The following is a 25986-nucleotide window of genomic DNA, read 5'->3' on the forward strand; positions in this document are numbered from 1 at the left end:
TCATTTGTTTTTCACCGAAAAATTTAACAATTTTAACTTTAACTCATTTTTGTTGTAGGATGGAATGAAATCCCAGAAGTTATGGCTGCAAATGTTTTAGGAATGGTCGGCATTGGATTAGCTGGTATTGGATTATACAGATATTACAAAAATGACGGAGATAATAGAAGATACAAAATGTCATATGTTGTTTACCGACCAGAGGATCCAAGAGCTGCTAGAGTTCACAAAGATTAAACACCCATTAGTAATGAATTATATTATTGAGATGAAAAAATAAAGAAAAACTCAATTTATTTAAAAAAATGATTTTTTTTAATTTTTCGTACCATAATTGAGGCACCTGCCCTGTTTGTTTACATGCCGCTTAGTCGACATTAAATTTGAAAATTAATTAATTTAAATATTTTCACGTCATTAGACCACTCTTAAGTGTTAAATATCATCATAACTAAGTGTACATCAACTGTTTAATAAGGAAAAGCAAGAATGGAACCAACATTCAGCGGACCACCAACAAATTCATTGATGGATAAATTTGAGTTAAGCTTTATGAACTGCATTCACTGCTTAACAAAAGAAGAATCATCCAGTGGATCTGATAAAGGTAAATTTTGCTAATTATTAATCATCCAGTTACTAGTTAATCGCTTTAATTATCCACAGATGAAATAAAAATTGAAGTCGAGAACACAATTGCCAATTTTATTGATCTTGCAAGACAAATGGAATGCTTCTTCCTGCAAAAACGATTCCAACTCTCTTGTCTCAAACCAGAATTGCTGTTAAAAGAGGAAAACATTGATTTAAGACACGAAATCGCTCGAAAAGATGAACTGCTTAAGAAACATTCAGCAAAAATAGTTAAATGGAAGGATTACTTAAGTGACACAAATCCAGCACCAGTTAATCCACAATCGCCAATGAATCCAACTCAACTTCCACCATATCCACAAATGCAAGGTCCTCAATCGATGGGTCCAAATATATCACAGCAGCAGCAAAATTTGCCACCTCAAATGCATCAACCTGGATTTGGTGTTACTCATCGTCCACCATTCTCGCAAGCCATGCAAAATCCATTAGCATTTTTAGAAAAGACTACAAATAATATTGATATGGGAGGACCATCACGACCCTGACGGCGTTAAATGCATCTGATGTTATTTCAGGAAGCTAAAAAGTTAATCATTCTGTATTTTAAAATACCATAATTAAGAAACAATTATAATTCATCGGAATAAAAAAAATTTTGTGCTAATTGTATGGCAACAATATTTATTTTTGTTGTGGAGGATGTACATTAGAAGGTAAAATTTTTACGCTTTTATTCATAGGCTGAAATGAAATTTCGCATGCATGCTGGTATGCGTTCGCATTTTTAATGGTAGCTGTGGATTAGAAATGCTTCTGTAATGATGAGATATTAGATGCAGCTTTGGGTCCAACTACGGATTTTAATTGCTTTAGGCTCGAATCCAGCTCTAATGAGGCTGAGTAGGCTTTGAGAACTAACTAAGTCTTCCGTACCAAGTGTCGATCCGGCAAAGATTTACGTTGTATTCCTGTTTGGATTGAATTTCCAATAATTCAAAGCTATATGTCAAGCATGAATGCTGTATTGAATAGGTCAATTCTCTATGACGTATATGACATTAGGTAACAGATTCAAGAAGGAAGCATATCTCTGTTTAATGTGTTTAACTAAATGTTATTCAACTTGACATGCCGTCATCGTCCAAAAGATTCAAAATTTGCATATGGGCATGGCCGTTTAGAAATTCACACTCAGTAATTTGAAGTTAAAGGCATTTTTCTCCTTAGTTGGACTTTTTAGGATCACTTTTGATAGTTATTATTGTAGAAATTCATAAAACCAACATTTTGGCATATAATTTGCTATGATTAGTGCTAAAATTTAATTAATGCAAAAATTCAAAAAACATCTCAATTACTGAGTGTGAATTTTTGTTCCATTTTTTAAAATTTTTCAGAAAAATTAATAAAAATCGCTAAATTTATGTGTTTATTATGATTTAAATTGTGGGAGCATAAAGATTTTATGTTCCTTTTTAAGATTAGAATACTCTACAGAAGCAAATCATGCTTTAAATTAGTTTAATTAACATAATTAGTATTCTGTTTTTGAAAAAAATTATTTTTTTCCGTTGAAATTTTGAAAAAAAATGGAACGTTATTTGCGGCTAAGCCCATATGTAAATAAGTCCATTCAAAAATGCTTGATTGACCTTGAAGAGAACTGAATGCCACCATGAACTAATTAATCCCTTAAACCTGTTTTAAGAAAGCGTAATCTAATCAATCAAAATTAAAAATATTTGATACACGTTTAATCCACACAGCTGCGGCACTTTGTATGCAACGTGCGATTTACCATAACATAGGAGGTCTGAAAGTCACAAAGATGATCGACATGCTTACTAATTCATATGAAAACATTTCTTTATTATTTCACGTGTATCTACGTACATAAATTTAAGTGTACATTTCCAAATAGCTTAACATATTCATCTCTTATGTCTGTGGCAAGATATATAGATGTGTTCAAACAAAAAGTCGGTCGTTTTTAACGGTCAAAAATTTGAATATTTGTTAGCACTAACACTATGAAAGAAAATTTATAAAAATTTGATTTGCAAAAGTTTCTACTTTTAGATGAATTTTTAGCGCATTTTTGAATTTTTTTTCAAAAAGGTAGCTTATTAAATCACTTTGTTCGTTCGGTCGTTCGGCTGTTCGGGCGTTCGGCTGACGCTAAAAACTTTTTAACTAGACATCGTAGAGAGCTCGGAATGGTTTTAAAAGATCAGTTCCATAAAGTTATTGCGGCGCCGGCCATTTAAAACTTCCAAATCAAAGCATAAATACTATAATTAACAGTTTTTCATTTGGAGTCTACTTCATATACAACAACAACAAAAACATCAACACGTTTTTTCATTGCTTTTGAATGTTTTTCAATGTTCTTCGATGTTTTAACAGTGTTTACTGAGCAATGTTTAAATTTTTTGACCGTTATATGGTTTAAATTATCAAAATCCGTTAAATTATGAAATTCTTAAATTTCTAGTATGGTGACCTGTAATTAACTAGATCTTGTTTTGTGGGTCTGGAAGTGACCTCGATCCTACTGGATCTTGTTTTTGTGAGTCTGGAAGTTATATGGATCCTACTGGATCTGGAAGTGACCTGGATCCTACTGGATCTTGTTTTGTGGGTCTAGAAGTGAACTGGATCTAGTTTTGTAGATCGAGAACTGATTTATTAGTCAATTACTGATCGCTGGGACAAAAATGCGCTTAAGTCCCTCGATCAATAACACGAGGACTTTTGTAATTTTTTTAGTACAGAAGCATTGTAAATGCTTGATTGCATGCTAATTTATGTAGCTAAAGCTCAAACATAATGTATTTTTTATATTTGTTTGAATTTGAATGAAATTTTACAATATTTTTCAAATGTTATTGTTTGTATTAGTATACGAAAATCCGTATGGTCGAGTGTACTCTGTATGAACACATCGATATATCTTGGTCTGAGGCTGACCTTGACTGACGCGTGATGAAAAAAAAGACGAAAAAGTTCTCTTTGGGTTTTTTTTCTATTGATACTTTACTATTAATACCTAAAGCTTACAAAGATTGGTGCAAAACATGATAAAAATACACAAAAAAAAAAGGTACAAAAAGCATTCTAGACGAAAACCTGATATATCCATAAAACATTTAAATTTACCTATATATATTTCGAGTGCGCGTAATGGATTTAATACAAAAAAAAATTAGAGTTGACTAGCAATTCTCTTCATCATACATATATAATTAACTTTTGATCTTTGAACCTGAATGTTCAAAAGACTTGTTTGGTGTCGATGGCCATTCATTAATCAACTTACAACTTTGCTTTCAGATTTGATTGTTTATAGAATTCGCGCAATTCACGTCTTAGAATTTTACCACTTGGATTCTTTGGAATTAGTTCCGTGAATATAACGCCACCATGTAGTCGCTTAGCAGGTGATGTTGTCTTTGCGACATACTCAAGGACGTCATTTTCGGTTAGACTTTCATCTACACGGACGACGTAAGCAAGTGCCTTTTCGCCTGCTCTTTCGTCTGGAATGCCAATTACAGCTGCATCCTTAATTTTAGGATGTGTCAATAGAATAGCTTCAATTTCAGCTGGTGGAACTTGGAAACCTTTCCATTTAATCAGTTCCTTAATACGATCAACAATGAAGAATTGTTTGTCATCATCGTAGTATCCAACATCTCCTGTATGCAGCCATCCTTCATTATCAATGCAGCTACTTGTCGCATCCTTATCATTGATATATCCAATCATAAGTTGATTTCCTTTAAAGCATAGCTCACCTCTTTCATTTGGACCTAATGCCTCACCATTTTCATTGATGACCTTTGCGTATGATCCACCATTAAGATCACCAACGGAACCAGGCTTTCTTATTGATTTTTGGAGAAGAACTGCAAGTGACAATTCACTCATTCCATATCCTTGCAAGATTCGCAAGTCTTTGATCTTCAATCGATCATAGACAGCATTTTCTGTCTCTTTTGACAAAGGTGCAGCACCACAGATAATCACTCGTGCACTACTTAGATCATAATCAGCAACCATTGGATGTTTTGCAAGGAATACCATTAATGGTGGAACCAGGAATAAAATATTGCACTTATTGTATTCAATACAGCTTAAAAAGAGAGCTTCTTCAAATTTAGGTAGGAGGACGATCCTGGCCATCGCACCAGAAATTACACCTGTTAATATTGTAATTCCAAATGCATGAAACCATGGTAACAATCCAAGGCATACTCTCTCTTCGTTGGATGGAATGTTTCCCATATTAATCACAACATCTTTACAAAATCGTGTCACAACGATAAGATTAGCTTGTGATAACTGAACGCCTTTCGGAAGACCTGTATTGACGTTGATAAGAGATAGAAAAAAAGCAAGCAAAGTTTATTTTTAAACATATGTAGCTTAAGGTTGCTTAACAAGTGTTCTTACCAGTTGTTCCAGAGCTACATAAAATTAATGAGACTGTACTTTGTTTGTTTTCAATGGGAGATGGAATGAAGTCTTTAATATTGACATTGTCTGATCGCTTTAAGAAGTCGTCAAACAACATTACATCACTTCCAAAAGGGTTTTCGTCGTCGATCAGTACAACCTTTTGAATAAAATCCAAGGATTTTGATACATTTACGACCTTATCAGCTGCAAATGGGCTCATAAATAACATTTTTGGTTTCGATAGACTTAATGCGTGTGACATTTCTCGTTCCGAGTAGGTCAGATTGATTGGTGCAACTGTTACATTAGCCAAAATACTTCCGAATAGCACATATGCAAATTCAAAGCGATTTTCACACACAAGAGACACAACATCACCACTCTTAATTCCAAATGACTTTAAGGATTGAGCAAAGTTAATTGCTTTTGTTAACAATTCTTTGGCTGTCAATTCCTCTGACGTAATTCCTGAGACTAAAAGCACTTTATCACCAGCATTAGTCAGACTTTTAATGATCAAGTGTCCCATTGACAGCTCATTTGCATAATCATTGGTAATTTCTGGACAATACAAAATATTCTTTTTTGCCATTTTTGATTTCTTTTCACTTAAATTAACAGCTACACTCCAAAATTTCTACCGTTCAGGTGAAAACCTTTCGAAATACTGAGAGATAATGGCTTAATCTTTCAAAATATTAGCTAAATTTAAACACAGAAATATTTTTAATCTTATCATGTAGAGTATTCAATTTACAATGAGCCGCAAAATATCACGCGATTTTTTTATAATCATTTTCATTGTTGATGATTTTTAGCCTGGATTTGGATGTTGAGTCAGCAGTTTGTCTTTTGTTGGAATTTCTTTACTGGATCTTATTAATAAGTCTTTATTAGATAGATTACACAACCTAAATCCATAACTAATCAATATCATCAACATTACTGCCTAAGTTCCAACAACTTCTACAATATTTTAGATGCGCTGATCGCATCCATCTACGCAATAACGATTTTCCTCGTTCAGAACACTACAAATGTTTGTAAACAAAAGTTTTTTGTAATGCAGAATCTTAGTTTCACAAGACGGAGCTTAAAAAATCCAATAATATAAAAAGGCGGAAATTAAAAAATAGTTTATCAAATGTAATTGGAAGTCTATTGTGAAAATAAATTACTCAAAATGAAACTATTAAAGCCAGCATTTGTACATAATCAGGATAAACCAATATTTTCGATCGATATTCATCCAAAAGAGCCAAAATTTGTTACGGTAAGAAATTATTGAGTGCAATTATGCGGCATTTTTACATTATTGAATGAAATTTTGTAGGGTGGACAAGGAAATGATTCTGGATCTGTTGTAATATGGAATCTTGAGCCGGTTTTATCAGAAAAAGCAGAAATGGATCCTAAAGTGCCAAAAATTCTGTGCCAAATGTAAGTATTTAAATTTTTTATTCATGGATCTTTTATGATTACATTCTGTTTCTATTTTAGTGACAACCACCTGAGTTGTGTAAATGCAGTACGTTGGTCTATGAACGGTCAAATGCTTGCATCTGGCGCTGATGATAAATTGGTTATGATTTGGAAGAGATTTTCAGGAACTGGTGCAAATTTTGGTAGTATTGGAATGACTAAAAATATTGAAAACTGGAAGTGCACATCAACATTAAGAGGACATAATGGAGATATTCTGGATCTTGCATGGTCACCACAAGATAGATGGTTGGCTAGTTGCTCTATCGATAATTCAATTATTATTTGGGATGCACAATCATTTCCAACTATTGTAGCGACATTAAAAGGTCATACTGGACTTGTAAAAGGTGTTACATGGGATCCAGTTGGAAAGTTTCTAGCCACACAAAGTGATGATCGTTCTGTAAAAATTTGGAAAACTTCAGATTGGACAATTCAAACAACAATTACAGAACCATTCGAAGAATGTGGTGGAACTACTCATATTTTGAGATTAAGCTGGTCACCAGACGGACAATATTTAGTATCAGCTCATGCTATGAATGGAGGAGGTCCAACAGCACAAATTATTGAAAGAGATGGATGGAAATGTGATAAAGATTTTGTTGGACATCGAAAAGCAGTTACCTGCGTAAGGTTTCATAACTCGATACTTAAAAGACAATCTCAAAAAACAAACAAAACACAACAGTATTGCTGTTTAGCAATTGGCTCGAGAGATCGATGTTTATCAGTTTGGATGACAGCTTTGCAGAGGCCACTACTAGTCATTCGTGATTTATTTGAAGATTCAATTTTAGATCTCTCTTGGTCAAGTGACGGATATATTTTACTTGCTTGCAGTGGTGACGGAACTGTTGCATGTTTACAGTTTAACGAAGATCAATTAGGAAAGCCTTTATCACAAGACGATAAGAATTCACTTTATCAACGAATGTATGGAAAAGATGCAACCGTTGACCTTTCATCACAAGCTGAAAAGGAAATGATTATTGAAAATGCCGAATTACTCAATACAGCACAAGATAAACCTCGTGGACCGCCTTCATTGATACCAACATTTACAAAAGACACATTACCAATACCTAAACCAGTTCCGATTCCCTCCGTTCAAAAAGAAGCTAACGAATCAATGCAGTCAATGGAATCATCGTCGACAACACTTGGATCAACTTCAACGCCTGTTAAGCCTATATTAAAACAAGTTGAAACACGTAGAGCTGATGGTAAGCGAAGAATAACGCCAATGTTCATTCCTCTAACAGACACAAACACGTCATCAACAATGGAACTGGCTTCAAGCTCACAACCACGCTCTCAAGTAATAATAGAAAAGAACTCAGAAGTAATTACAGAAGTTAAAACATCAGGATTATCAACATTGCCAACAACCACATCTACATCAGTAACTGAACCATTAAAACTTGATACAAGACTTGCCTTTAGAGATACTCCACAAAAAGCACACGGCTCTCTCGCATCTATGTCTCTTATGTCACCAGCAGTGGCACCAATTACACCAAAAACAGCCATTCCAATTGTAAGAATGAATTCAGGTAAAGCAACGCCGTTAACAGGTAGTCAGTGTGTAAAGTCTATTGGTGATTATCGTATTCAAGTCATCAATGATTCATACAAAACTGCATTTGGTAATCTTAGTCGTGTAGCCTGTATGAATATAAATCAGCAACAACAAATGGATGATAGAAGAATTTGGGAAATTACAGTTGGATCTGCTATTTCGAGCTTCAGTGTTTGTACAAAATATGTATTGGTTGGATCAATGGATGGATCAGTAAGATTTATCAACATTAAGAATGGACGACTCGTCATGCCTGTTTTGAATCAAGCCAGTCCAATTTTATTAACTGGATTTGTAAGTTTTTTTATTAATTTTCTTATTAAGAGCTATAAATTAATTAATTAATTATTCTATATAGAGTCCAAATTCATCGCTCGGAGGTGCATTAACCGAACGAGCACAACTATGCGTGTGGAATGTTGACAACATGAAAGTTCATATGCGATCATCGTGTGTTGATATACTTAATGGAAATGGCTATGTAAACATGTTTTATGTAACAGACTTTGGTGTGCCATTTATAAGCACCAGTGCTGGAAGTGCATACAGTTATTCACCAGACCTACAAAGTTGGATTATTGTTAATGCAAGTGATTCACTTACACGTTGTGGTCTGCATGGATCAATTACAAATATTAAAAATATGAAGGCGTATCCTGTTGCTACTGTTCAATACCTGTCACACTCATTTCAACAGAAATCTAAAAATCCAGTCGATGCGTAAGTATTTTAATATTAATTTTTTTGGAAGTTATTGATTTTATATCAATTTTACAGATCTGATGATGCGTGGGAAGCACATACAAAAATTTCCTTTGCCGAACATCAAGTACAATTGTGTGAGAGCGTAAATTCACCAGTTGAATTAAAACATTGGTATTCAGTACTCGGATATTATTTAGCAACATATGGAAGCGAGAAAAAGGTTCGACAAGTGCTCGATGAATTATTGGGACCAATATACAGTCTACAAAGTGATGCCGATTTTCGTTCAAAACATAAAATATTAAATATTGAGAAGCACGAACTGTTGCGTGAAGTTCTGGCAAGTTTTCATTCATCAACCAAATGGCAGCGAATTTATTGTGAATATATGGATCAGCTGAATGAGATGGAAGCAGTTAAATGTGAAAATATTAAAATTGATGAAACTTAAGTCAATTGTCATCCTTAATAGCTGTAAATACAAAATAAATACATACAAGACTTAGAATATCAGATGAGACATAGACACAAATAAATTATTAATTTACTTACCCTAAAAAAAGAAACATTTTTTCAGTTCCTCAAAATTTACGATAGAAATTAAAAATAATGTTCGTAATTTCATCTTTATAACAATGTGACACCCCTTATTACTTTTTATAATTCAAGCATGAATAGATATGAGGCGAAACGGTGACATAATTCATCAATTTAAATTACAATCCTCGCTTTACTTCTGCTATTATCTTTACTCATGTAGCGTAACTTTGTGTCAAGTGGAAGTTTTGGGTTGTTTATAAATGATGTCTATTTGAGAATTGAAGGTTTGGAGGCGATTATTGTTTTCCAGAGTGGTAATCAGCTATGAACTACTTCTCTTTTGAGATGGTATTGGAAAGCAATCATTAATGACGTAAAACCATTAGGAAGTCATATACAACGGTATTTAGTTAAGGTTGCAGTAGTAAGGAGGTTCTACATGATGAATATGTGACCCTTTGCCATATAGGAAATACTGCTGGATAGGACATATACTTAGAAAAAATAATACCAGAGAAAATTTCATTGCTTTGACAGAATCACGGTAGAATCCGTAAAGGAACTCCCTTGGTTGGAACCTGTAAGGAAAGCGGTGACCAGAAGATCCAAATACTACTTTGCGTAGAACAGTGATGAAGAAATATCAACTCATCGAGCGGACAGAGAATTTGTACCAAATAGATGACAGAGCCAGCAACAAAGTCAGATTGAAAGGCTTTTGTTGTAACCTAAGTTCCACATAACAACATGGCCAAAGTAAGTAATTAATGACGCATAATCATCAGCAAGTCACATAAAAAGTGGCAGTATCAATGGTATTTAATTCAGAGAGCAGTATTAAGGTTCTAGAAGATGGAGATGTATAATCAATATTTGACACTTTGCCATGAAGTCAAATAACCCTCGATAGCTCAGTGGTAGAATCAAGCGACTAGAAATCATATGACGTGGGTTCGAATCCCATTTGGAATCCGTTATAGCAGAGTTGACTACTTTTTATTTTTCGCGGCACATCTTGGCTGTAAACCTCATCTGAAATCGTACACTAGTATGCCATGGTACTAAGGCTGCTCACCGCTGCGTTATTCAATACTTAACTATTTTACGTATAGTTTTTAGGCAAAGCTCGAAGTTTAATCGAGTTTTGTATTGACTCAAGTTGATTCGTGTCGACTTTTCCATCCAAAATTCGAGTCAACTTTGAACTTTGTCATTTTGACATCATTTCCGAACAACTTCTCTTGCAAATCTAAAACTTCCTCAAAGAAAAATGAAGGAAAATTTCATCATTCCCATCATGCCGCTTTCCTTCAAGGTATTTTGCATTCAAGACACATTGCAATAACTTTAAATGTGTAATTTAAATCTTGAAGTTGAGGGCTACATCTGCCATTCATTCATTTCAAAAGACATAAAGGCGAAGTTGGAAGGAAGAGCTTCTTTATGCAAAAAAACATAACAAAATCGATATTTTCTTCTCATCATTCGCTTGCCTCAATTGCTATTTATACCAATGGTACATGCTAGGATGGATGGATGGAATTCATTTTTTTTTTCTTCCATCTCCATCGCCTCTCTCATGAATTTTAAATGAGGGCAAAGGCAATAGGAAAAAGTTGGAAAAAAAAAGGAAATCATTGTTGATGGTTTTGGGCTCAAAGCAGATCACTCAATGTCTGATATGAAGGAAAAACTTCATGCATTTAAATGTAAATCCTCACATTCTTGCAAAAAACAGCAGTTCAGAATATATGGAAGCATTATGTAATGTGATTGAAGTTGGTTTTGTTATTGCAAGTAAGTAATGAAAAATAAGTATAAGAATAAGGAAGAAGCAGGAACGAAAATCAATAGCTGAAGCAATAAATTAGATTTCAAAAAGAATATAATATAAAAAAAATTTCAAAGTCTGAATTGAAATGAAGGAAGAAGCCATAATTTTCATTTCAGATAGTCGCTTTAAGGCACATAACAATGAGCGAGTAGCGAGTAGCAATGAGAGAAGTAAAAACATTCTCAAAATGGATTCGAAATGATTTTTATCTTTGATTGATTTATTTTTTTTCTTATTTCTTTTCATTTCTATCTGGATATAAAAAAATGGCTTTCGTGCTATGAAGATTTCTTTTCATTACGCTACATAGCTGTATTGTGAAGATTAAAAACGAACAAGAATAATCAGGAGAAGAAGAAAAGAGGAATTAATCGATAGATTGAAGCATTTCCATTATATTCATTTCTATCGATGTACCCATGAGTCCAATAAAATTGTAATGCTTCTTCTTCTTGCTCATCCGTTTGACTGAGTTTGGAGCGCTTTTGCATTTGCTATGTCATGCTGACATAGCTGCTAATCACTCTTAGTTGAACTTCAAATGCTGGGGTTTCTAGATTGAAATTTATACAGTTATTGCTTCTACTAACTTTGGTGCCGTTTCTGAACTTAGTGGAGTCCTGCGGTATCGAACTAAATACAGTAGCGACAAAAAGTATTGAGACGGTCTTTTATTTTTGCATTTCTTGCCATAAAATTTTAACTATTAGTCCGTTTTGGCTGAAAATTTCAACATTGGTTCAGTTTTGCTCAAGGAATCAAACCTAAGAAAAATTTTACACTATAATTAAGTATTTTGAAAATAACCGTTAAATTTTCAAATGAACTAAAGCCAAAAAGTATTGAGACGATGGTTTTTGATTGAATATTTCTATGAATCCTTCTTTCTCATGACTTTTTGTGATTGGAACTAATAAAATTTATGTTGTTCTTTATTTTCATGCCAAAATTTTCAATCAAAACCACGTGGTTTTGTAGATTTTCGTCAAAATGGCGGCCACTTTGCATGATTTTTAATCAAATATTTACCTAAATTTAAGTTTAATTAATTAAATTTCAACTGAATCATGTTTATTGCTCAATATCCTTTCAAAATATATAGTTTGTTAGTATGCAAGTGCTTAAAAGACTAAATATCGAACAAATTATTTCTTTGGCTGTAGGATTTTCATCAGAACAAAACATATTTTGGAACAAATCTTTTTAATTAGCGCATGATTCCTGACATAAGATATTTTAGTCTCATTTTGTTGTATTTTGATTGTAGAATATTATTCATAAAGTTTTAGAAAACTAGAACTAGTATCCAATAAGAAATAACGAAGTTAAGTAATCACTCATTATACGATCTTCAGGGACGAAAAAAGTAAATTGTTCATAATTCTTTTTTTATGTGTAATTATTAATGTGTTTTGTATTTATACACTTTAAAATACTTAATTTTAGTATAATAATTCACTTCTACGCGTAAATTTTGCTATTTCGGCTTATTTTTAAGATAACTTACTTTTGATATATAGCAGTCTATGGGGAAGTTCACTTGACTTCCATTATTCTTGCTGGATACTAATTCTAGTATTCTAAAACTTTATGAATAATATTCTACAATCAAAATACAACAAAATGAGACTAAAATATCTTATGTTCATGCGCTAATTAAAAAGATTTGTTCCAAAATATGTTTTGTTCTGATGAAAATCCTACAGCCAAAGAAATAATTTGTTCGATATTTTGTCTTTTAAGCACTTGCATACTAACAAACTATATATATTTTGAAAGGATATTGAGCAATAAACATGATTCAGTTGAAATTTAATTAATTAAACTTAAATTTAAGTAAATATTTGATTAAAAATCATGCAAAGTGGCCGCCATTTTGAATTGCGAAAATCTACATAACCACGTGGTTTTGATTGAAAATTTTGGCATGAAAATAAAGAACAACATAAATTTTATTAGTTCCAATCACAAAAAGTCATGAGAAAGAAGGATTCATAGAAATATTCAATCAAAAACCATCGTCTCAATACTTTTTGGCTTTAGTTCATTTGAAAATTTAACGGTTATTTTCAAAATACTTAATTATAGTATAAAATTTTTCTTAGGCTTGATTCCTTGAGCGAAAATGAACCAATGTTGAAATTTTCAGCCAAAACGGACTAATATTTAAAATTTTATGGCAAGAAATGCAAAAATAAAAGACCGTCTCAATACTTTTTGTCGCTACTGTATAGACGCAATTGCCTGTGCGACAATAAGACCTATTTGGTCGAATTGTTAGACAAGAGACCGGATATCTTAATCGAATATTTGTAACTACGTGGGTTCGACTCCTAACAGAGTCCATCATACAAATCTCTCAATCATCATACATATTGTTATCGACATGACAAGGATTATTGCCATATTCACGACATTCAACTTGTGACCTTTCTAGCATGAAAGGCCATTACTTCCACTGGAGTCACTAATACTATTTCACCGATTCTTGATGGCTTCTTGAATAACTTGCTCATAATTAGGGCGTCCATCTGCTGTATTTTTGCCGGGACGCAACTCTATTGTTCAGCCTTGCTTCTGAATCCCGACAAAGCCTAAAAATGTTCTGATTTTTCAACAAATTTTCGTCATTTTCGTTTTGAAGGTCGAAATTTCAAATATTATCTGCACTTTTTTGCACATTTTTAACCTAATTTAACAAGTGCTTTGAATATTAAGACATAAAATAGTCCAAAAGATCCCCAGCAGTGCCAAACTTAGAAGTGTCTCGATTTTTTCCAAAAGTTTCCCGATAATTTGCCAAAAATTCTCCGACCACCTTAAATTGATGCAATATTCACGACATTACTAATCTTAGGACCACCACCGCTTCCATTTTAGTCACTACTTCTATTTCACCTATTCCTGATATAGTTTTTCATGCTCGTGATGCAAAAATTAATATAAGAATCAAAATTCCTAATACATGATTCAACAACTTCATCAGATGTTTGTCATTTAAGTATCAATAATCAGGTCAATTGATTCATAACGTTGAACGATTTAGAGTATAGCTTCTAACTGTAAACACATGCGAATAGTAATCATAAATAATATGAATTAATGGAACTATGAAGACTCGGTAAGATCTATCAAACTATGAGGGATTGATTTCTAGTAAGAATCGAACCAAGGTACTGTCAATAGAGTAATACAGATATGCGGTCTGTTGCCTAAGCACTCGGTCACAGTGGTCTTAATTTCGAACTGACAGAATCGCCTATCCACTCAGCTCATACCCAAAAATCACACAAAATAGTGAAAATGGCGATCTATGTCCATTTCAAACTCGAAAAAGCTTTTCTTCCATCAAAATTTGATAATTCTTCAACATGTATCTCATTCCAACCAATTCCAACTTACGTCATGATGATGAATGTCCATTTATCTGTGAATAGAATCTAGAAACTAACAAAAGAGAAGAAAAAAAAAAGATGAAAAAAAAAAAATAAAATTTATTGACACGGCATCGAATCAAATTGAAACATATTGTGTATGTCTCTTTCCCATACTCAGTTGATGAGGTTTAATTGTTAGTTTCAGTCATTGATTTATTGCCATATTTTTTCTTACACAATGTCTGCTTATATACCTCACGATATTAATACCCGATGAACGGAATAAAAGAAACTCAATAAAATAAAAGAATATTGAATTAATTATGAATGTGAAGCATAAGTAAGCTGAATACTTAAAAAATGATGTGAATATGGAACATTAAAAATAAATTTGAAATATTCATCGCTTCCATCATTATTATTACATAGCGCATGTTGGATAATCGTTTTAATTGAACAATCGGCAATAAATCAATAATTAAAACTTATTAAGAGGCACTGACTTGCGTTGGATGTGAGAATACATAAAAAAAGAGTACTTTAAACAATTGCCAGAAATTTATTTTTTCCAATTTCTCTTTTGATTCTGATTTTCTTGCTGTTTATGGGCAGTTGTGGGGAACCTTTTATTTTTCGGAGCACACTTGACGGTTTGGCAAGCCTGGCGGTGAGCCTCAACCGAAATCGCAAACGACATACGATTCATGACATCTCAAAACATTTTTGGCGGAACATGCGTGTTCCGCTTCACACAGGTTGCCCACCACTGTTTCATACTTATGCTTCTTCTTCTCATTCCTTAACAGACACCGACTTTAAGTCATAAAAATTTACATCCCCAAAAAAAAAGATGTTCTTCAGTGGTTTATGTTACCACAAAATTTATGTATCATCAGTCAACTAGTTTGGCCTTGGAAACTGCCTTTATAGACTCATAAAAATGAATCATCTAAAGGGAAATGAACGACAAAAGGACGAAATAGAAAAGAAAGGAACTTTTACTTGATAAAAGCATCATAAATCTTTAAAATGTCAGAATTTCTTTCTGGATGAAAAGAAAATAAAAAAAAAAAAAAAAAAACTATTAAGTATTATGTTATATTGTGTAACTCACTCTCCGTATGCAGGCTTATGTGATGCATTCAGAATTTCTTTCTTTCTTTCCTACAGAACAGCAGGCCCTTTCTCAACACATCGCATTTAGACCGTATAATGTAGCAGAAAAATACTCTTAACGTATGTCTGTGTATGTGTGCCTGTATGTATAATTGTGAAAGTATATAAAACCCAAAAAAAGAAAAGCAGTTTTTTGACAGATTTATTACAGTCGTCCTGTCTTAAAACTTTGAATTATGTTCCTTCATTTCTCTTTATAGACGAATCTCTTTCACCCTCTGCTAATGTCCTTGTTTGCTGAGACATTTTATAAATTCAATGAATTGTCATAAATACTGCAAATATTGAATTAATCAGCTAGTTCCCATAAAATTTCAACATACACAAATCTTAAGCTATTTATAAATTTAAAATAGTCATAAAATATTTTTAATAAATTTTGATTGTCACCTGGTCCATAAAAAACTTAAAATCTTGAAATTTGTCTCGATTATCATTTTTGAAATTCTAGAAATCATCGAAAATCTATGCAAATTTTGTTGCATACAGATTAGAGTCGTAAATATTTGACATTTTTTAGAAATGTCTAAAAATATTTGAAAAATATTAATGACTAATTTTGAGGTTATTTAACTTATAATGAGTGATGTATCAGGATATAGTGAGTTTATTAGTTGGATATAGACTTAATTTAGATTTTTTAGCTATATTTTTGGAAAAACTATCAACGTTTCAATAAGAACGGTGTTTGAACTGATACATAAAAAAATTTTCTAAGGGTTATGTATCCTAGATATTACTCAAGGCAGTAAGAATATCGCGACCTTGTGTGGTTAGTCAATTTTTTCCAAGCTCGAGTAGACAAAAATACATTATTTTTGGTAAATGGCACGTTAATGCTCAGTTGATGTTAATTTCTAACGAATATTTGTCTGAACTCTGACTTTATCTCCGAGCTACACAAATGAAGACGTTTGGCGGAGCCGTTAAAACTCCGTATCTGAGCCATATTCATTTACGTCGCTTGGGAACGCTTAAAAAGATGTTGAACAACTGTTTAGATGCTCACAAGATGCTCATACTTATGGCGATGAGAAAAATTTTTTGGACAACATAAGAACACTAAGAATAGTAAAGAATTCATACGTTGATTGTGTAGAATTAAGCTCGAAATTCCTTGACCCAAGCAGCATGCCTTACTCGCTAAGGCACTATGCTTTCTCGCTATCGGGATCAGGATCGGGATTTCCCGGGATATAAGTAAGTTTTACATTTCAAATGTAAATTTTTAAAAATTATTTGAAAATTTTGCATGAATACATTCAGTCCAATCCCGAAATCAAAAACCCAAAGTAGTATGTTTATATGACGACATAGCCATCTGTTCATAGAAATAATTCCTCAGAAACTCTACATGTCTAAAATCCGCTATTCCTCCGTAAAATTTGGCTACATTTCCCAAAAATGTGCAAAAACTCAATCATAATTTTAGGATTATTCAAAAAAAAAATCAAAGAAACTTCCAAACTCTGAGAATTTATCATGCATATAGATATAATCAATAAATTCAATAATCAAATCGTTTGAATATTCAAAAACATGTCCATAAAAATCTCATGTGAATCATAATTTCATTATTAATAGCACTAAATATCATATATCCGCTCTGAACTAAAACATCACCAAGCACATAAAGAAAAGAAGCAATAAAAATTAATTAAGGAAAGATCAAAATTTATAACCGACGCCATATCAAAAAAAAAAAAAGCAAGCAGCATTACATAAGCATCTAAATGAGAAAAACATCAATAACAATAATCCATCCATCATGTGTCAAATATTTATGAATTCTTCTTCAAAACTCTGTATTATTATTATTTTTTTCTGCTTCTTTCAATGTCTTCGTATGACATGAATGTTGATTTACATCAGCATCACACAAATATGTTGATTGTTGCTTTTGCTTTTATTATTTTTCACAATGACTAGCTCCACCTCGAAGGCGTTTCATAATTTTACTCTCACTCGTCAATGTTTCCTTCACACATCAAACATAGCAGCAGCACAGCACAGTACGGAATGAGAATAAAAAAAAATGAGAGGAGATGGAACGAATTTGAATGTGTCGTGTGACATGTGAAGCATCAAACATTCAATTTTGGAATTAATTATTAAATTAAAAATTTTGAAATTTTTGACTGAAAATTGATTGTTGATGATTGATTGCTTTAAGCTACATCCCTGATGTTTCCTAATCAAAATCTAGAAAAACAAGAAATTTTTCAGCTCCTCCTTTCATGTCAAACATTTTTGACATGTTCGTTTTTTTCGAATGATAAGGCAATGAGTGAATTTCTTTGTTTCGTGTACATGCTGAAATGTTATGAGTTCGTGAAAAAAAAGAACTGTATACAATTTCCCTACAAAATCGCACATGCTTGGAACGAGAAAAAGATTTTTTTTTCCTCTCACTCTCTCACATCGCCTGTCTGTGTGACTGTATTGGTATATGGCGCTATCGGTTTTTATTGTTTTTATTTTAATAATCTTAAGTGGCACATTTTCGCGGAACGTCTCATAAATTACAGCTGATTTTTTTTTCTTCTTTCTCTGTCTCTCATTTGGCTGTTTGTTCGCTCTTTCCTTCCTTTTGTGTCATAAAAAGAAGCAGCAAACAAAAATCGATAATTTGAATCAGCGGCAGAGTTAAGAGCTCCCATATGAAAAACGTTCTCCTTTTTTTCTGCTTGCAAGAGGTTATAAAAATATTTTTATAGCCTTTTTATTGTTGTTTGAGAATTTAAAAATATATATATATGAAACTATATATATCCACGTTGCGTAAAGTGCTTGCAAAAAGAGAAGAAAATAAAAATCGATAATTTCATTCACATTTGACCTTGACTGGTAAGGGGGGGATAATATTAAAGGGTATTCTCACACATTCCATACTGTTTGTAGTCGTTTCTCTGTGTCGTTGCTCTTTCATACCGTATACGCACATATTAATTTTATCTCTAGCATTTAGTTTGGGAAACGAATTGACGATGAAATTATTATTTTTTTTTTTTGATTATGAAGAAATAAGAACAAATGGAAATTTGTGGTTATGTTGATTGATTCCACTCAATTTACATAATTTTCATATTTACATGTTTTCTAGTTCTTGATGGAATTGAGTTTTTTTTTATGTCGGAGGGGTTATTGGCTTATGTTTGACTGGCTGTCGGACTGAGTTTGATGGAAAGTTGGTGGAAAGTTCATTGGGATTTTTGAAAAAAGTTTCTCGAATGAGAATTCAGAAATCGGTTTTGAGTTGAATTTTATATGAAGCGGAGTCGACTTTTCCATATAAAATCTGGGTCGATATCGAGCTCTGAATAAGATTTTATAGAATTAAATTTTTTTAGTTGATTTCATTTTGAGTTATCGTCTAACTCAATACTGTAATTTGTTATTTTTGTCACAGTTTTAGCTATCATATCCGTGAAATTTCGGGGATCGGGAATAGCCTTCGGGAACGGGAATATTCCATGGTCATTTTTACTCCAAATTTTTGAACTTTTTTTTAAGAAACGGGAATTCCCGTTCCCGGGAAAATTCTCGTTTTTGGACACCCTATTCATATCTGCTAAGACTTGGTCTATGTCTCGATATTTGTCGAGTGTCGAGGGCGAAAGTTCAAAGAATTCCCTTGGATCCTCGGTCTTCATTTCGAAAATTCGTCAAAACTGAGGCTTTAGGAAAATTCAAGAATTTATCATTTTCCATTAAAAATTGCCACTTGAATGCCATGTGTCCGCCACCTGGCTGCCATGAAACACTTGTGACGATCGGGTTTAACTCCCTTATTTATATATTAAATTAAAGTGACAAATTGTATGTAATCCTGTAAATTAGACTCTTTATTCCTGGGTTCTAAGTTGCTAAGGAACTCTAACTTCATATTGGTATTTTATAAGCAGTGCAGTTGAGCAGTTGAGCCTGATATCCGATATTAAAAAATATTAAAAAATCATAATTTCATATCGAAGAACAAACAATTGTAAAATCTACCCTACGTCATAATCATGCCGGCCTTAGCGTTCCTAATGTTGGCCTTTTCTATTGACATCTGGCTTTCGGACGTGAATATTAGGATTGGAACCGACAAATTTCAATTTACCACACTGATTTCAAACCAATCTCATGCATTTTACTCAACAAACTCACTTAATTCCTTTGCTTTATTAACGACAACATCTTAAAGTCTCTCAAAAAATCAATAATATTGCGCTTCATTTCCATTCCATCCCAACAAAATTCTTCAACATTTTTTTATACCATTTTTTTTATGTTCAATTCTTCAATCAAGTTTCTTTTCCATCACACACAATTAATAATCAAAATGGATGAGGGAATTCAAGCAGGAAATTGCGTGCTTGTTAAAACGGACCCCTTTTTATATTATTAAAACACATAAATAGTTAGTCAGTGAGTGAGTGAGAAGGACGACAGAAAATAAAAATAAAATATTTGTGTGATGGATATTTCATTCAATTGCGACGCCATATTAAAAGCAATAAATCATTTGTCAAAATCCCTCTGTGTGTTGTATTGAGAAATCAAGCTTCAATGTATAAGAAAAATGCTGTTGTCATTGATGGTCTTATTATTCCTTATTTTTTTTTTTGAGTTCTTATGTTCGTCATCTATACGCAGGCGTTTTGTTTCGTCAAATTGATGTATCACAAAAAATGCTGCTTAATATTTTCTTCTTAGAAACAGCATACATGTATGGAAATTATACAGAGTAATATCGACAAAAATATACTTTGACCGACCAACTGGAACAGCTTAAAAAATTACATATTCTGCAATAAAATAAATATATTAAAAACTGCATACGATAATATTATTATTATTGTGTATATATATATGCATATATGAGAGAGAAAATAAAAACATTAAAGTTACCGAGTGAGGTAATAAATCACGATTTTGCTCCACCTTACAATCGCTTACATGACGAGAACGAAAAAATCAAAACGCAAAGAAACATACATCGAATTAACTTTACTTTATTCAATTCTTCTTTTCGTACTTTTTTTTCAGTTGCATGTTAAAAAATATATAAAAAAGAATCACTTTGAAGTGTTCGGTTTTTTATATTGTGCACCAGCAGAAGCAGCGATTAGCAAATTGATATGTGTTGGTGTAGAATTTGTGTAAATACAATATCGTGTACATGCTTAATGTTTTACTTCATGTTTTATGTTTTACAAAATGTTTTAGCAAAATGCTTTACGCTTCGTCGTTTATGTCCTATATGTACACAGTTACAGATACATCCACAACCTCTGTTGCATGTAAAACATCGAAATACTTACTTGTTTAAGCAATTTAACTCAGTGTGACTTTAATAGTATAACTGCATGTTTCTCTGATAAAATGAGAATAAGCAGAGCCATATGAAACCTTACTGATTATGATAATGTATGTAAATGTAAGCAAAAAGCCGGGCGACTGTTTGTAATGGGTTAATTGGTCAAATGTATTTAAAAATTTTAAATTTTTCAGCTTTTGATCAATTAGAATTTATGATTAATTGATGTAGTTTTCTATACTGTTTCCTGAGAGAAATGTTAACATATGTATAATGTCAGTTTGAATTTCTCTCAAGACTTTTTAAGATGTATTTATATTTTAAACAGGAACTTATTTATGAAGTGCTTCATGTTACATGATTTCTTTGATAAAATAGAGAATTTAAAATGGATATTTGAAGATTTTATTGGTTTGTTTTTGAGAGAAAAATATACATGCTGTGGAATTTTTGTTTGATCCTTGAAAAAGCAGCTATGAATTGAGGTAGATATGAATTTTTGACGGTTTTTGAATTTTCTATTTGAAAATTCTCAAAAATCAATTTTTAAAAATTTGAAAAAATCTTAAAAAAATCACCAAAATTATTTTTTAATCACTTTAAATTACAAACTGTTGAATTTGAACTTTTATTCTCTCTTTTGTGCTATTTTTTGACATCAAAATCATTTAAAATTCACCACAAAAATCAATTCCTAATTTCCCTGAGTCGCAATTCCTCGAATATCATAAATTGATTGATAGATTAAAGATCCGGCTCCAAGACGGCAAAACTAGAACTCTCATTTGCTGTGTTTTTGCCGACCCGCTGCTGTACTTTCTCCCTTTCTTCGTTGCTGTGTCCTGACGAATCCTCAAAATATCTCGATTTTTCAAAAAAAGGTCCCGATATTTTGGGAAAATTCTCTGGAATCCCTAGGCAGCATAGTGACTTAGACTTAATGCCGTATTTGATTTAAATCTGACTTCACCCCAGAGTCACGTCGATCTAGTGCCGAATTTTAAATCAATCAACTAACTTGCGCTATTCGAAACAATTTCACAACAACTTTAACCAACAATAAAATTATTCAGACTGAATTTCAATCCAATTTTATCCTCAATCCAATCAATATAATGTCCAACTGATGTGTAAACTCCAGGATAAGGAGGAGTAGTACAAGTCTTGACACTCCAGCTCACTATACCAACCTGTACGCCATTAACCAACAAAGGACCACCGGAATCTCGTATAAAATGAAAATTAATTCAATTTTGATATTCAATTATGCACAACAGCTATACTTATCAATGCATTGGCCTTGCCATCCGCCTTCAACACCTCCGCAAATATTTGTTGAACGAACAATACCAGCGTGTAAAGCGTCGCAATCTCTTGCTGTGTATACTTGAAGATTTACTTTTTGTAAAGTATTTTGTCTTGAACCTACGGTCTGTAATGAAAAAGGTTCGGGAATTAAAGATTGGCAGATACCGAACGGACCCACGATGCGGTCTGAAATTGGTCGATATTGTGCCGCCAGAGTAACTTCCAATATGGTGCTTAGCAAACACAATGTGCTGCACGGGATAGCTTTTCTAAACTTACACCATTTGTTCCCCAACCGGCTAAGACTGCCGGAGTTCCAGTTGGATAATAAGCACTTTTCGTAGCAAACTTAACCTTCCAATCAAAAAGTTTAATATTGAGCGGTTCCTTTAGTTTAACAACAGCAACATCATGAATATAATAGTCAGAAGCATCATATCCATCATGAATTAGCCAATAATCGACTTGAACTAAATTTGGATTGCTGTTGTCTAAGTATGTTGATTCTACTAATACTCTAAACAGTTCTATTTGAAGTTTAAATACGCAATGTGCTGCCTATAAAATGTAGTTTGTCAATTTAAAGAAATTTAACAAAATTATGTCAATTTACCGTCAAAATCCACCATTCATTGATGATTGTAGATCCACAAAAATGAGTCCGATTGTATTGTAGCGAGGCCTGACAATAAATATTGATAAATTCAAATTTATTCAATTTAATCAAAATATTTACCAAAAATGGAAATTCTTCTATAGTCGCATCAGTTCCATTAACAACAAATGGAACAATTTCACTGGATTCAGCGTAAAAATTAAAGGCACAGATAACTAAAATAAGAGCCTTTAAATCCATAATGTATTTCTCGGAATATAAAAAGCTACTAACTAGTAAAGTTAATAACCTAAATCTTTTCATTGGGGAAGTGCTTCATTTTTGAATGATTAGAAATTCCAAAAACATTTTGATAAGATTAATAATAGTGAAGTAAAGGATTTAATCACATCAAAAGATTGATAACATGTTGAGGCAGACAAAATATTGCGTAAATGTTATTAAAAATTTACTTGTAATCATTTAAAGCAGTCTGGGTAGTCTGTATGACGCGGCACACTTGAGTGCCGGCAAAAATGTTTAGAAATGCTAAGAAGCGTATGCCGTGTGCGGTTGCGATTGAGGATTATCATCAAGATGTGCCGCGAAAAATGGAAGATTGTCTACCACTGATTTATAGGAATCATCAAGGAATTCCTGGATTGCATGTGTAGAAGCCGATCTTCAAGAAGTTCATAAATGATAGAACCAGCTTTTGACGTTTTTTCGACGCGGTAATGAGCATACATGCACCCCAACCAAGGAAGTAATTAAGTAAATATCAGGGAATCCTATTCAAGGTCACAAACTGCACGGTCATTAGGGTAAGTATACTCATAGTCTGTCTAAAATCGAAAATTTTGATGGACATCATTTATGAACAATTCCAGCCGGTAATCTCAAAATTAATAAGAACAGCTATAAATAAATCTGGCTAATCAAAAAAGTTGTCAAAAAGTCGACCATTTAACGTTATCAAATCAAATAAACGCATCGTTTATTATCAGCTAAGTAGGTATGACTTTAACATTGAACAGCATTTTCAAGCACTTAAAAAGACATTGAGTCCCATATTAAATCCAATTGTTTCCTCAATCCAGTCAATAAAATGTGCAACAGATGCATAAACACCTGGATATGGTGGTGTTGTACATGGCTTAACACTCCAGCTTACAATTCCAACTTGAACGCCTCTCACCAATAAGGGACCACCGGAATCTCGTAAAGAATTGAAACAAAATAAATTATTGAAATTAAATTTTAAAAAATTCATTTAAACTTATCACTGCATTGTCCTTTCCATCCGCCTTCAACACCTCCGCATATATTCGATGGATGAACGGTCGCGTTGTGGAGCTTATCACAATCACTTGCTGTGTATACTTGAAGGTCTACTTTTTGAAGTGTCGTTTGAATTGCTGCATTGGTCTACAAGGAGAAATTATTAAATTTTATGGATATATTTTATTGATATTTAAGGAACAGAATTCCCAAAATTCATGTACATACCCCATTTAATCCCCAGCCTACATTTATCGGTGATTGATTCCGAAAATAAATAAAGAAATTAATCATTTAAAAAGGAAAACTTAACTTGAACATCAACAATTTACCCGCCAAGACTGCTGGAGTTCCTGTTTTATAATAAGCTCCCTTCATTGCCAACTTGACTTTCCAGTCAAAAATTTCAATTTTCAGCGGTTCTTTTAATTTGATTAGGGCAATGTCATTGATGTATGAATTGCTTGCATTGTATTGTTTATGTGGATAGATTGTTTCAGCGAAGACAATATTTGGATTTGATGGATATAAAATTGTAGATGCAACATGGACGCTGAACAAGTCTGTTCGGCTTATTCGACCAGCTACACAATGTGCTGCCTATAAATAGACAAATGGCTAAAGTCATGCAAGTTCAGCACTAGAATAATGCTTGTGACTCACCGTCAAGACCCAAACTTCATTAACCAATGTACATCCACATGTATGCGAATTATTATACCTTAAAGAAGCCTTTTGGACACAATTTATTAATTTTTTATCACATTTTTAACTGCAACAATTTACCAAAAATGGAAATTCTTCAATAGTTGCATCAGTTCCATTTACAACAAATGGAGCAATTTCAGTGGCTTCAGCATAGACAACAAAAGCACAAAGTACAAATATTATATTTTTTAGTCCCATTCTTAAATCTCGAAAATTCAACAAACAACTGACTTAATAGATCAGATACTTTAGGTTTTCAATTAAAAATGTTTCAGTTTCAGCTGTTTTAAAGTTGCAGTCATTTACGATAAGATAAGGTACGGCTGTTGATTAATTATTGGATTAAAAATTATCTGAAACTCGATAATTAATTAAGAACTTACATGTTGAGTGCTTTTTGATTTGTTTTATGAGTGCCTGATCAATATTATAATAGCTTCTTATGATTCAGTGATGTCGGCTGTAAAAGTGGTAATTTATAGCTGGGGAGTGAATGGTAAATTTTTATTACAGATCGTTAAATGATGTTTTGATGGACTTGAAGGATAATAAACTTCAATTGCATCTCAAAGCACTTGTTTTGCAAATTTTTCAGGCTTTGGACTCTCCTGAATAGCACAAATTGGTTATTTACTTACTTCCTTGACTGGAGTGCACTACCGCGTTTAAAGAACGTCTGTAGACAGCTCTAATTTTTGATAACTTCTGCCAATTTGGGATATTGGGAACTCTACAGTCCTTTTCAACACATCCAATCCAGGAAAAATTGGTTAATCGATGAAAAATCCGGTCCCACGACGACGTGACTCTGATTTGGTGCCGGATTCTTTTTCAACCTTAGCCGGTGCGACTCTGACTTGATGCTGTAGTCAAAGAGTTTGTTGTAAGGTTTCCCGAAGCCTCGATTTCGACAAATTTCTAAGACCGAAATTGAAACTGAGTCTAAAATTGAGAAGAAGACTAAAATGGAATTGAAGTTGCTCTGACAGCACATTGACAGCTGATTCCGACATTTTATAATGACAATTATAA

The 25986-nt window shown here is 32.9% G+C and overlaps 5 protein-coding genes across 6 annotated transcripts; 2 read left to right on the top strand and 3 right to left on the bottom strand.

Moving 5' to 3' along the window:
* The first annotated feature begins 349 nt into the window (after positions 1-349).
* On the top strand, positions 350-1277 carry MED28 (mediator complex subunit 28). The gene is made up of 2 exons (XM_070646420.1): positions 350-607; positions 667-1277. Exons 1-2 carry the CDS (start codon positions 490-492, stop codon positions 1140-1142), a joined length of 594 nt encoding a protein of 197 aa, XP_070502521.1. The 5' UTR covers positions 350-489; the 3' UTR covers positions 1143-1277.
* Positions 1278-3031: 1754 nt separating this feature from the next.
* LOC139095157 (luciferin 4-monooxygenase) lies at positions 3032-5828 on the bottom strand. The gene is made up of 2 exons (XM_070646418.1): positions 5053-5828; positions 3032-4961 (listed from the first exon to the last, which is right to left on the bottom strand). Exons 1-2 carry the CDS (start codon positions 5648-5650, stop codon positions 3913-3915), a joined length of 1647 nt encoding a protein of 548 aa, XP_070502519.1. The 5' UTR covers positions 5651-5828; the 3' UTR covers positions 3032-3912.
* Positions 5829-6108: 280 nt separating this feature from the next.
* On the top strand, positions 6109-9366 carry Hira (histone cell cycle regulator-like protein). The gene is made up of 5 exons (XM_070646417.1): positions 6109-6331; positions 6392-6498; positions 6559-8419; positions 8484-8845; positions 8903-9366. Exons 1-5 carry the CDS (start codon positions 6242-6244, stop codon positions 9279-9281), a joined length of 2799 nt encoding a protein of 932 aa, XP_070502518.1. The 5' UTR covers positions 6109-6241; the 3' UTR covers positions 9282-9366.
* Positions 9367-21660: 12294 nt separating this feature from the next.
* LOC139095154 (chymotrypsin-1-like) lies at positions 21661-23805 on the bottom strand. Of its 2 annotated transcripts, XM_070646413.1 has the most exons (5): positions 23107-23805; positions 22984-23052; positions 22650-22928; positions 22350-22494; positions 21661-22290 (listed from the first exon to the last, which is right to left on the bottom strand). In XM_070646413.1, the coding sequence occupies exons 1-5, from the start codon at positions 23287-23289 to the stop codon at positions 22112-22114; spliced, it is 855 nt and encodes a 284-aa protein (XP_070502514.1). In that variant the 5' UTR covers positions 23290-23805; the 3' UTR covers positions 21661-22111. The 2 variants fall into 2 exon arrangements, with proteins under 2 accessions (XP_070502514.1, XP_070502513.1); XM_070646412.1 differs by having other exon boundaries at positions 22984-23805.
* A 125-nt stretch (positions 23806-23930) lies between these two features.
* On the bottom strand, positions 23931-25190 carry LOC139095161 (mite allergen Der p 3-like). Its single transcript, XM_070646421.1, has 6 exons — positions 25033-25190; positions 24910-24978; positions 24579-24846; positions 24475-24491; positions 24249-24393; positions 23931-24186 (listed from the first exon to the last, which is right to left on the bottom strand). Exons 1-6 carry the CDS (start codon positions 25150-25152, stop codon positions 24008-24010), a joined length of 798 nt encoding a protein of 265 aa, XP_070502522.1. The 5' UTR covers positions 25153-25190; the 3' UTR covers positions 23931-24007.
* Between the last annotated feature and the right edge of the window lie 796 nt (positions 25191-25986).

This window comes from Chironomus tepperi, unplaced genomic scaffold (genome assembly GCF_022539635.2).
Source record: "Chironomus tepperi strain 1889 unplaced genomic scaffold, CSIRO-AGI_Ctep_v1 contig_362, whole genome shotgun sequence".
NCBI classification, from domain to species: domain Eukaryota; kingdom Metazoa; phylum Arthropoda; class Insecta; order Diptera; family Chironomidae; genus Chironomus; species Chironomus tepperi.